Raw genomic sequence first — 13451 nt, 5'->3', positions numbered from 1 at the left:
TGAGTTGACTGATTTAAATTAAGCTAATTGTAGCCTATTTCTCCATTGAACTGCTTCCCCTCATATATGAGCTTGGTTAATTCTTTTTCATAGTAGTTGCTAAATACTGTTAAAGTTACACATAAGAGGAAATAATAAATTCTTACACGTTTTATTAATTGACACAGATACAAAAAAGAAACTTGAATTGATTGTACAAGATCAACAGTATAAAGCAAAGTATCTTCCTAAAACCAGGTAAGAATTTCATTATACTAGAAGCTTCAAGACCTACATTTTCTGCAGCTAAAAAATTTTACTTCACTACGTAATAAAAGCAGGATTATAACACTTCTTGATGCCATGGAGTGACACACTATGTTTTTACCTAAAGCACAAGAGTAACCATCCTCTGGAAGTTCTTTCAGGCTATGCTTGAATTGTTATCTTTATTAGCATACTACTGTATTATATTTTTGCCTAAGTTTTCAAGAAAGAGTGTTAAACATACCATATGAAGTCACTCTTCCACCTCCAGCCTCAGCATTTCCACTACATTCTATTTTCTATTTTCATATATGAAGAATACATGCACGGCCTTCTTAAGGCCAATTACCATTCTATAGAAATCTGCTACAATTCTCCTACTTTTTTAGCTTACATAAATCTTTTGTAAATGTGTTATTCGATCTAAATCCACGACACCCCTCCCAAACCACTCAATAAAATATAAAAGTATAGGATAAAGTATAGGAAACGTGTCTATGATTTAATGCCCTCCTTAAGTAGACAAATGCAGCAGAATGATTGAACAGAACCTCTCATCTATCCTTCTTGATGACAATAGTACTTCTCCAAGATAAAATAATTACCTGTAGTAGACGTGGCAGCACAAAAGACCCCTAGTACTATACCAGTGGCTCTGAGAAGTTATCTGACCACTGTACTTCCCAGTTCTAAATAATACTGCCACAAAACATCATAATATAACATGAAAATCTTGCAAAGACTTGCCAGGGTCAAAAAAGGTATGTAACTTCAAAAAGTGGCTGGAGAAATTAATAGAAATCAATGGAAGATAAATCAGCCAAAAACTGTTAAACACAAAATCACCACCTGAAACCAGAGGTGTATAAAACATCAATGTGTTGAAGGATTAAAGAATATTTTGGGGCAGCACAGCTGTACATTGCTCTGTGATCTTACTCTTAATCAATTGCCACTGAGAGAAATATTTTTCTGACATTCCTTTCATTGCTTTCTCCTAGCTTTCAATACACGCAGAGCTCCAAAAACGTTTGCAGCTCAGGTAAGAACCAGAGATCACTTTGAAAACTAAACCAGGAATGGAGAAATGCTAATCACAGTTATGGTGACACTTTAAGCACCAGCTCTACGGGTCTGTGTGTGTGTGTCTGCACTGGGCATTTTTGATGCACATAGTCACAGAATCATAGGAGCTGGAAGGGACATACACAGATAATTGAGTCCAACCTCCTGCTAAAGCAGTTCCCTGCAGCAGGGCTCACAGTCTCCAGAGGAGGAGACTCCACAGTCACTGTGGGCAGCCTATTCCAGTGCTCCATCACTCTGTCAGTAAAGTTATTCCTTGGATTAGTATTGGAATTCTCATGTTCCAGTTTCCACTCATTATCCCTTTTCTATTGCTGCTTGCTACCCATCAGGATCCACCCCTATTACCTTGACTCCTGCATTTTAGATACATATCTCAGCCTTTCCTCATATGGAAGATGCTCCAGGCCTTTAATCACTCCAGAAGTCCCAGCACAAGGGGACTGATTGTTTTTGTTTTGTTTTAAAAAGACAAAACAAAACAATGGCATAATCAATAAGAACCAATAGAACTTACTGGCCATACTGTGTGCATGGCTCAAGTTCAGAAATGCCTCAGCTGGGATCTCAGGAAAACAAGGAAATTGGGACGAGCTGCTGAACAATGATGGGGATGGGAGCAGAATACAAATAGCTGGACAAGCAAAGAGATATGAAGAAAGGGCACTAAGCAGCACAGGCTTCCTCCTCAGTCAGAGCTGTGGTCAGCTGACTGGAAGCTGCAGATGTTGAGGATGTTATTCATCAGCTGCTATTTTTTTTATTACTTTAAGTGAACGCATGGATCTTTTCTTTGTGAAAACTGCTTTGGGAATTCTGCAGATTCCTAGAGGGAGGGACTTGCAGGTAGCATTATGGGACAGTTCTGTCAGCATATTATGGCTAGAAATAGATGACTCACTGAACTGCATAGCATTCTGTGAAGTAACAAACAGGCTTGGGAGCCAGCAGTGATGGTTGTGCCCAGCCCCAGCCCCTGGGGTGGTGTGTCCGGTAACCATGGCAATGTCACTCCCGTCATTGTCCCTGTGCTGTCTGCAATTCCCTGAGCTACATGTGCCCAGGAATGGTTTCTCCACTCTGTCTCCTTATTCTCGAAGATGATATTTCCACAAACATCCTTAAAAGAGGTGTTAGCTTTTTGCTGTTGCATCTCATTGGACCTGCTGCATGCTAACCTATCTCTACTAAATAAATAAATAAATAAAAAGCTTCTTTTTATTTAATCCTTTTGGCCCCAAATTTCTATGTTTCATCTCTCCTTATCAACATACTTTCCATTGCTTTAAAAAGCATTTTCATAAAGGAAGTAAATAAGATTTAAACAAACAGCATCTGCCTACAGGCTTCTCAAAACCAAAAATCATTCATTAACCCAACTTTATGGTAAGAATTATGCAAGCAAAAGAAAAAACTTATGATTGTGCTCTGCAATTTTTATTTATTTTTTGCACAAATATATGATGAAAAGATGCTAGAAGGGAAATTCTCTCAAATATTGGCCTTTCATTATGAAATTGAATGACGAAGATGTATACTGTAGAAGGAGTACGTATAAATAATATGATCCTTTTTGTTTTGCTTTGGGTGTTTTTTTGTTTGGTTTGTTGTTTCGTGTTTTTTTTTTGTTGCTACTACTGTCAAACGTCATTTGAAGTACACCAGTTGGGTTCACCCATACTGTATTTTGTTTTTTAAAAGCAACTCTTTGAGAGCTCATGCCCTGGGAGACCCAGGGATTTTGGGGACTCAGAGGCAATCAGGCACATCTGTGCAGGTTAACCTCCTGCTATCATTGTCAGCACTTACCGTACTTTCATACTCTCCCTCAACTGCCTCTGCAAATGCCCTATCAAAAACAGAAGCTTTCAAGCTATTCTGACAGCCTGAATTGCGTAATCTGAATTTATGCTGTAAGTAGATAAATACCAGTGCAACACTATAAAGTGATGGAAAGCACAGCAACAATAGCAGGGTAGCAAAGTCCCAGGTTGCAGCAAGTGAGGATAAGCCAAAATGCAGAGCTGTAGACACAGAAGCAAAGGAAAGGATCTGCTTACCTTTAGAAGGCCTCAGACATGCAGGGATCCTCCACCCAAACATCCTTGCCCCCACTGCCAACCCTTAAATGAAGTCTGGGAAGGGGTGGATTCTGGCTCTACCCCCTTCTAGTCATCAGGTTCATTGCATGCACCTGAGCTCCCCTGGGTTGGCCCTGCCTTCCTACCAGGTGCTCAATCACTGGCTCAAGCCATGACTTAGCATTTCCACTACAACCAGGAAGCACGTAAAGGCCCTATCATTTGTTCGAAGTAGGATTTACCTCAACCTCAGCTAGTCCCAGGTCAAAGATGCCCACCTCCCTCAGCTTCCTGTGACAAGCTCCAGCTCTACAATGGTGGTGGCCCTGCACTGAGCCACTTCTATCTCCTGACACGTTAGCCGCTCTGGCAGCACAACTCCATCTGTTCCCCTCCCTGCACATCTACTAAAAACCTCCCTTTACCTCTGTTTCCAGCTGTTCTCAATAGCCTCTCATTCCTCTCTTCTGCATACTGATATTGATTCTTTTTCCTAAGTGCCCTGTACCAATTTCAGGTTCAGAAACTTCCACTGCTCCTCTTGGTCATTCAGTCAGGCACAACTCCTTTTCCCTCTGTACAAACACTGCCCTTGTGAAGCAACAGGGACAGAACAAACAAGTGCCCATACCCCCCTGCTATCCTACAATTTTCTTTAAAGTCCACATTTGAAATTTAAAAAATATTTCATAAATACAGTATTGATTTTATTAGATATATGCAAAAACCTTATTTTTTTTTAACCATATGTAAGCACATATTTGTTTCACACTGATATTTTTAGTTTTTGTTGCTAAAAACAAATTATTACCTGCAAAAAATGTAACCGTTCTTTAATTTCTTGGTGAGCATCTCCATCCACTTCTCACCCTACAATTTAAGATACACCAGAAAGAAATTCTACAGAACATATCACAAATGTAGAACTAACCGTGAAGTCTCTTTTAAAAATAAAGTATGTGGGGACAGTCACAAAAAAATGAAATGTGAATACAAATGACAGCTTCAAGGTATAATAAACCTAATAGCAGCATATAAGGACTTTAACAATTCAATCTGATCACAGAAAGAAAATGTAGATGCTTGGCTCCAAACCCTTTACACAATCGGCTCATAATTTCATTTCTGAGCAGATCAATTGCCCTCTGAATGTGAATCAATATGTAAAAAACATTGCTTTTTTCTTACTGACATCAGTGGACATTGTTTACAGACTTAGAGACAAGTGTAATGGTGCTGTAAACCAGAACATGGTACATACAACACGAAAACGTGAAACAATTACAATTATTACTGTTCTGTATGAAAAAGTTTCTGAACTCCCTTCATATGCTATCATATTTTATGTATAGGTAGAAGAATAATATACTGATAAAACATGAACAATAAATAAGAATATCATTTTGGCAAGCAGTGCTATCTCTTATGACACAAACCAGAAGGAAAAGATGGAAGCCATCAATTATTACATTCTTCTCATTTACAACAGTCATTAAGTCATTTCTCCAAATAGCGCTGCATGTAAGAAACAGAAAGGCCTTCTGTTGTAAGGCAGGATAGGCTTTTATGCCAGAATTAACCATTTTCTTCTCATGGTGTGCATCTGCAAAATGCATCCTAACCATACACCTGGAATCTTTTCTAAGGTTGTTTCCTCTGCAGCCTCACCTGCCTCAGTCAGTCCAAGCTTTCCCACATCACCCCACACTTGATGCTCCCACCTTGCCTTGCACGCTTGCACAGATCCCAGGTGATACTCTGCTGAAGGCAGCATTAAACATACAGACTACAGATCGCTTGCTTTGGGAAGACATTTTTCATCTGTCTGAACATCCTCAGATGGGTAAAAGCAGAGCAGAATTACATATGAACATATACGTCCCCCATTAATTATGCTACGTAATATTTGATATTTTATTAATAATTTATATTTAATATTTCGCTATGCTCATAGAATGATAGGATTGCTCAGGTTGGAAGAGACCTTAAAGATCATCAGAAAACATTATATTTCTTGAGGCATGAATCTGATATCATTGCTGCTGCCTATGCTGACCTAAGGGCCATCATAACAAACAGTTCTAAATTTCAAAGGTTACCAAACCACAAACACTATTCCATTGTATAAAATTCATAGAGTAAAATTAAGATCAAACTAAAAGCAATACAATTCTTTTCCTTCTACATTTATTTTCACAGGGTCCACTGTAAATGCAGAGAATGTGTCAGTCAAGAGGTCACCGCCTCCCATACGCTACACAGCATGTGAAAATAAACCGAAACATTCACTTGTAAAAGAGGAAATGGAATATATTGCCCAACCCACCCAAAAGGTAAAGAATACTTTACTTAATGGAAAGGATTTTTAGAAAACAGGATTATCAGTCTATAGCATGCACACATCTAAGAAATGCTGCCTACTGAAAACATTTCTCTAAGAAATTAAATAGCCTGAAATCCATGAGCTTTCAACACGCCCGAAAACAATCCAGCATGAGCTGATAACAATTTAGATGTTTATTTTGAAACAGATTTTCCAAAATGATTTCATGATATAGATGCATTATGATTATTTTAATAAACTGCCATAAAGTTGCTTTAAATGCGAATTAGATATAATCTGTTTTTACTGACATTTGCTTCTGCAGCTGTGGTTCATTTCTATATATATGATTATTATGTCTTAAAATTAAGGACTTAAACAAATATGAATGGTATGTGGGAGAATGCGATCGCCACGAAGCGGAGGCAGCACTGCTGGAGGAGAACACTGTGAGTACAATTTATCCTGAAACTCATGGTGTAAACTTTTAGAGAAAACATCCCAAAACTGTCCAGAGCAGCTCAGGTTTTTTTGTAAATTAGCCATATAATCCATACTAACTTTGATGTATAATACAGAGTTTAAAATGTTGCCAACATATATATACTACCAACTCGTCCACTGATGAACGCATCAGACATTACTGATGAGGTTAAGGACACAATTTTACTTTTTAATTAACTTCTTGTCATAACAGCGGGTGCTTTTATGCTTAACTTGCTGTTTTGCAGTCATTGTTAATTTCCAGCTTTGAAAGGCACAGCCTGAAGGGAGCAGGGTGAGCACAATGCTGCTGGAGGCAGAAGGTGAAGGGCAGATACACCAGATCCACCAGAAAGAAATTCTACAGAACATGCATGTCACAAACATAGACATTTCCATGAGCTTTACTACTGATTTCAGCAAGCACAGAATCAGATACACTAACATTATTAACAGCATTCCTTGATTGATATTATCTCTTGGTTTCCCCATTTACTGCATATCCTTAAAAAAAAAGAAAAAAAAAAGTTCAGTACTGCTGGCGCAGTTGGCAGTTCTGGTCAGCAACTCCTGCAGCTCCTACTAAAGTGACATTAATTTGTTATTATTCACGCAAAACCTAAAACTTGGGTAATGATTGGAATTCTCTGAAATTCTTAGCTTTGTTGATTTTTTTTTTTTAATTGTATTCTCTAACACTCTCACAGATAAAAATATGGAACCATATATGTGAATACCCACTCAGTGCAATAAATTAAAGAAATAGTAATTTTGAAAAGCTGACGTTTTATTTTCCTTTCCTCTGCACTTCTACTGCATAAATGAGAAATATCATGTTGGCATGATACAAAATTGCTTGCATGAAATAATATGGGGATGTCTTCATTCCATCACTGTTAACATTTTTCTTTCTACAAGAATGACCTAGTTAGACAGATCACAGAATCTGAAACATTTTCTAGATAACATTTAGGTTCATGAACTCCTTAGGCACATGAGGGGCCTCACTGTGCTGAGTGAAATTGCTAAAACATTTGCAGTCATGCAAATGTTTACCTACATACTGAACTTATGACTATGAACTGCCTGTTGACAGATTCTGCAGGGGTGTCAGCTCCAAACACACCTGTAAATGGCCGAAACTACCTTTCAATATTATTTCTCTGTTATTAGCAATATTAGTTCTCACTGTTACATTTTGTGGGTACCATTTTATTATTCCACGTTCTAAGAGAAACTCACTACAATTGAAATTGTTGTAACAATTGTGTAAAAGTTGTATTACGCTTCGAGATTACCCCAACAGTGTAAATATGTATTAGATCAGAGTAAGACTCTCTACAATTTAGAACTCTAAGGTCATATCAAGCATTAAAAGACCATATCATAAACAGCTGTTTCATCCATACACTGTCTTTGAAAGCAAATAGAAAACCAATGAATTATAATGCCTTTACTCTCTTCCTACTTAGTCACTCATTAACTCCTCTCTTTTAAGCAACTTGACTTTCAATATCCCATTTTCACTTTAAGATCATTTACTAGAGTATGACACAGCTTAACAATGTACAATATGGCAGCACATGATTCTTCACTGTTATCAAGCAAACTGTTGGCAAATTATTTACGACTTATGGAAATTACTAACACAGAGCTGAATTACATATAAAGAAAATACTTTTTTACATTGCTTTTTTTTTACATTAAATTTCATTTAAAAAATAGTTTTTCTTCCAACTGTACAGTATCGCACTGTTACAATTAACTAATTCTGCACGATTTTAATCCAAACAGCAGTTACGGGTAAATGTTATACTTTTTACCGCAGTGTACAGTATAACTGCTACAATAATTTGTGTTATACAGGATGAGACTTTCTTGATTAGAGATTGTTCAAAGAAATCAAACACCGAACCATATGTTTTGGTTGTCTATTATGGAAGAAGAGTATACAACATTAAAGTACGTTTTCTGGAAGACAGTCAACAGTATGCACTGGGAACAGGGCTCAGAGGAGACGATGTAAGTAAAATCCCTGCTTATGTTTTAGTCTACTGCTTCTGTGTCACACTATACAAGTTCTTAACATCAAAGACAGTTACAAACTTCTCATATAACATACTTGCTATGCTTCATTAAAGTTTGTTTTACAATACTGGCATTTGAATTGCATCTCAGTGTTTCAAGAAACCTCAAGTTAATAATTTAAAATCAAATTTCACATAACATGCTCTGATTTAAAACAACATAGACGTTTCCTAAGTACTTCTGATTTTTCTACCTACTCTAACACCTGCAAAGTAAAGGAGAAAAGTCCTCCCTTTCCAGGTATGTATTGTTCTACCTATCACTGTAGCTTATTTTGTAGTCTGGTATATTTAAGATAAGCAGAAATATTAGAAGATATACAACTCCGTATATCTGACAGCTTGGCCTGCTGCTGTTATTAGTGCATAGCCAGATTCTCTAATCATCTGTCACTCATATAACAAACTGTAAATCAATATTAAAAAGAAATTAAGAAAGAGGACAAAAGCAGTCATGGATATTCAGAAGCCATGAAAAAAATGTAGGAGTGTTATTTTCCCCTCTAATCAGTCTTTCAAAGATGGTTAACTTTCAGTCAGCAATTCCTTTACATTAGTAGTGTTTTTTCACAGCTAAACTCAATTATATTCAATTATATGATGAAACTAGTTCTTGTCTACGTGCTTAAGTATCAAAAACTCTATCTGCATGTCTTATACACAAGAAAAAAACTAAACAGTCATCTTATAAAGATGTGATAAAGAAAAAATAAAAAATTACTCAGCTGAGCATTAAATTCAGCTACACAGAAAAGCAGAACAAGAAACCGCTACAAAGGTTGTTAGATATGTAAATAAACATATCCCAATAAGGTGAAATGGTAAAGCCCACATAGCTGAATCTTCAGTTACATCCTTCTTATACATGTTAGTACTTTTAAAAGTCATTCTGCAGCCAAACACCACATGGCATGGGGGAAAAGGAAAGGAAGAGTAAAGGCAAAACAAGCCAAAGATCAAGATAAAAGTATTTTAAGAAACAAAGGAGAAGCGGAAGAGAAAAAAAAAACACACAAAGGAAGTGATGCAAAAGCAATCACTCAGCACCTCCCATGGGTGAGCCGAAGAAAAGCTGGCTCAGCTCCTTACACCCCATCCACGCCCGTTTTTATTGCTGAATATGACATCACACAGCACAGAATACCCCGCCGGTTAGCCCAGGTCATCTGCCCCTCGCGTTCTCTCAGCGTCTTGCTCACCCACTGATCTATTCATTGCGTGGGGGATGGAGTGAGAAACACAAAGCCTTGACGCTATCTACTGGTCAGCAGGAGCTAAAGCATCCGCGTGTTACCATCTAAAAACACTGCACCACACGACCTGCTATGAAGGAAATTAACTCCATCCTCACCAGACGTGTCCAGACAAGTCAAAAGCTAACAAAGATCTGAATTCAAAACCTACCCAAACTAATTTCAGTCATTTAACAGGTCCAAGATTTACAGTTCAACCCTTCATGGAAATCACGGGAGAAATCACGAGCTTTCAGGCATATGAGATGCAAGTTAACTAGCAAGTTGTTTTTCAGCAAGATCGCTTTAATAATGAATAATAAACCAAAATCTTTACTGTACACAAACAGTTTGGGAGGCAGGAGGTCAGAATAAATTGTACTGCTGGTACCATTACTGCGGCATACTGCAGTGCAGTCTGCTGTGAAATACTGTCTACGGTTCTGAACTGAGCCTCACAGATAACTTCCTGGAGTTTTATTATAAATTAAGAGACTGAGAGTTTAGCTTTCCATGACTTTTATGTTGTTCAGTCTTCCTGTAACTGCCCAGATGAAAAAGCCTCAGATTAGAAACAAGGGATTTAAAAAAACTGAATGAAACTGAAATATAGTATACTATGGAATAAAGATAAAAATGCAATCCGTTTGTCATTTGAGCAGACTTGACAATTAAGGGAACTAAAAAATTACATGAATATAAAAACCAACTGGGGGGAAGGGATTTTTACTAAACTAAAAGGAAGCAGAGCACAATCTCACCATCTCAGGAAATACCATAACGAATGACTCTCTTGTTTGTTTCATCTTATGCACAGAAAAGAGAGCATCTTGAACAGTGGGTCTGGACTGAAACTAAAATTGGAAAACTGCAATCTGAGAACAAGGATTTGAAGTATACAGTTAATCATAGAATGGCTTGGGTTGGAAGGGACCTTAAAGAACATCCAGTTCCAACCTCGTGCTGTGGGCAAGGTTGCCAACCACCAGATCAGGCTGCTCAGGACCCCATCCAACATGGCCTTGAACACCCTCAGGGATGGGGCATATACAGCTCCTGGGGCAGCCTGTGCCAGTACCTCAGTGCTCACATGATTTTTATGTCGTGAAGAAGGTTCCGTCTTACTGATATTCTGCAGCACGTTTAGTCTATTTCCATTCACTGAAAGCTTGTATTCTTAGACACTGAATATAAATACTCAAGTTTTTCCCCTCTGGATTTTTCACATACAGGTTACATTTTGTATCGTGATTTTTTATTTATTTATTTATTTATTTTTTTGACAACACACTGAATTCAACTTCCAGAAGAGCATCACTAGCTCTTAATGCCCCTCTGCTCTTATAGCCCTTTATAAGGGGCCTGTAAGGTAGAAAATAATTCTCTGATTATCAGATTTTTATTTTAGAATGTTTTTACTTCTATGCCAATGTAATGGTGATCAGAAGCACTTTACCGAAATTCCTTGCAGATAAGTTAGCATCCAGCAGGAATGAATACAAGCAAAGATGACAAAAAACAATTTTAATTGTTAGCATCTTTTACTAGCAACGTAGCCAGATTTCTTACATTGTACTAAGCTTGCTCCAGATCAAATCACAAAAGGCTGCAAAGATCAGATCCACAAGTGGGACATTTAATATGAAATTTAAGTACTTACATTCAAAATTGCTGTTCTGAACATCATTTACTTCCCACCCCCCCTCCCCCTCCACCCCCCTCCAGCCAGTTTGTTTTCTTTATTAAAGATCCACAGATAGGTGTAACACTACTGGTCTTGATGAACACAGTCCCCATGACAGAGCTAAACAACTCAAACCTTTGCTCATGTTTAAATCTCTTCACAACAAAAAATGGAAAAATGCTAAATGGAAAAAAACTATACAAGTAAACATGAAAAAAAAAAAAAAACAATAATTAGCTCATGTTCTTTGAAGCAGAATAACTTTTGTCATAAAATACTACAAGAGCAGTTACACCAAATGACACCCAATCCTCTTGCTCTAAACTGGGTGTGGATGAGGTGGAAGTGACAGTGATTTCCAAGAGATATCACCATGCATACAATATGACTGTAAATAGAGCAGATGTGATATAATAAGCATTTCTTTCAAAGTAATAAACTAATAGTTTACTTACATTGTTGTGTACAGTTGTAGCAATTTAATAACAATCATTGTTATTGTGAACCCATGAATTCAAGATGAATTTTGTAATGGTGATAGTAAAAATCAATCACTTACCTCCAGAGTTAAAATTAGAAGTCAAATTTGTTTCATGTGCAAAAGTTTAGAAGGTATACAGAGAGAGGTGTACTACTTAAACTGAAAGACATAGGATGATGACTACAACACTGCCTGAAAAGTAGAAACGTAAAGGATTGCGAACCATCAGAATGGCAGAATCAAGGATGGAGTTTCACCAGTAGGGCAGGTGAGGGCAGCTTTCAGTTCCAGTTTGACTCAGTTTAAGGACCTTGAACAAAGCCATCATTTTAAGAACAGGATTAAAGGATGTCATTGTTTCCAACACCAGTGAATAAAACTAAAACTGTCCTTTAAAGGGATTTTATATTCACTTACTTGGTAAACTGAGCATTGGGGGGAAAAAAAAAAAAAATAAATCAAAGGATAGAAAACTAGCAATGTTTCCTGTACTACTAACTAAATGTTATCTTTGACAAGGTAAAATTTTAGTGAAAAGATCAAAAAATTATCATTGCACCTGCCATTACAAACTTTCACAAGTGATACTGTGTTCCCAGGGTTAGACATGCTCCCTTTTTGCTCCAAGCAGACAGCTGTTCTTTAATCATGTGCAACAAAAACAATAAATGAGGTGCTTTTTGTCTTATGATAGTCTGATCATAATTTTATTCAAAATATTGCCTATTTCCAACACTGTCAATAGCTATTGTTTTGATTTTATAGACAGAGATATGTATCAGTTAGATTTTTTGACCACTAATTTCATTTTTTCTTTTTCCCTCAGAAATTTAATTCTGTGAAAGATATAATTGACTTCTATAAATATGTTCCCATCACACTCATTGATGGAAAGGATAAAACAGGAGCTCAAAGAGTACAATGCTACCTTACACATCCATTAAAGCTGTGCAAAAGACGCATCTTACCTTAACTTCACCAACTTTTGAATAAATATAAATAGAACAATTATTTAAATGTGTAAGAAGCCAGGTTAACCTTTGAGTGATCAGCTCTCCGTATTACAAAGACTTCTGTATGTTCTACTACATCTTCTCTCCAACTTGTATTATAGCTCTAATTTTGAATTCCTGCAATATGTTTTTATCTAGAAGATGTAACAAAACTGAGGACACAGGTAAAGCATATGTCATTGTATTAACTCACATACAAGCATTAAGAGACTGACTCCTGATACTCTGACAACGGTTGAGCAATTTGCTTATCTTGCTTTGTACCTAACACAAGATGAAAATCAAACTCAGTCTTGCTTACTTGAGTGTCACTGAAGCTCATTCAGTAGCAAAACCCAATAAAATATTCTGAATTAAAAAAGTGTATTCTTTCCTTATAAATATACGTAAAATACACGTAAGACGCTATTTGGGTATTCGCTGTTTAACACTTTAATCCTGTATGTGTGTGTATCTGCACAATAAAAATCCCTGCTTGGCAGCCACTGAAATCAATGGGTGTCAGCTGATGATCCAAAGTATTGGACCAAATCCTAAGGACACCTTTAATGACGAAAGGTCTATTGCTTAACATATAACCTTTAGCTCAAGCAGCAACTATTTGTATTCCACATTTGAATGCTCAAACACACACATTAGGACCATTAAAGAAATAGCCCCTTCAAAGTCTTACCACGTGCAAGGATATAGATAAAAAACCATCGGCAGAAACAGTAGAAAAGTTTCCAACTTACC

General features: G+C 37.0%; 1 protein-coding gene across 1 annotated transcript in view; it reads left to right on the top strand.

Annotated features, from left to right (window-relative positions):
• CLNK (cytokine dependent hematopoietic cell linker) overlaps window positions 1-13071 on the top strand; it is a 52980-nt gene extending 39909 nt beyond the window's left edge. The window contains exons 14-19 of the mRNA XM_042811483.1: window positions 168-237; window positions 1248-1288; window positions 5613-5746; window positions 6108-6185; window positions 8086-8241; window positions 12530-13071. Coding sequence (XP_042667417.1) covers window positions 168-237; window positions 1248-1288; window positions 5613-5746; window positions 6108-6185; window positions 8086-8241; window positions 12530-12676 — 626 coding nt within the window. The 3' untranslated portion in view covers window positions 12677-13071. The remainder of the gene's footprint in view (window positions 1-167; window positions 238-1247; window positions 1289-5612; window positions 5747-6107; window positions 6186-8085; window positions 8242-12529) is intronic.
• The last annotated feature ends 380 nt before the right edge of the window (window positions 13072-13451 follow it).

Source organism: Centrocercus urophasianus, unplaced genomic scaffold, assembly GCF_019232065.1.
Source record: "Centrocercus urophasianus isolate 14NV4802_14NV808 unplaced genomic scaffold, USGS_Curo_1.0 seq_13, whole genome shotgun sequence".
NCBI lineage: Eukaryota > Metazoa > Chordata > Aves > Galliformes > Phasianidae > Centrocercus > Centrocercus urophasianus.
The sequence above is the reverse complement of the archived record's forward strand: the minus strand, read 5'-3'. Positions and strand labels throughout refer to the sequence as shown.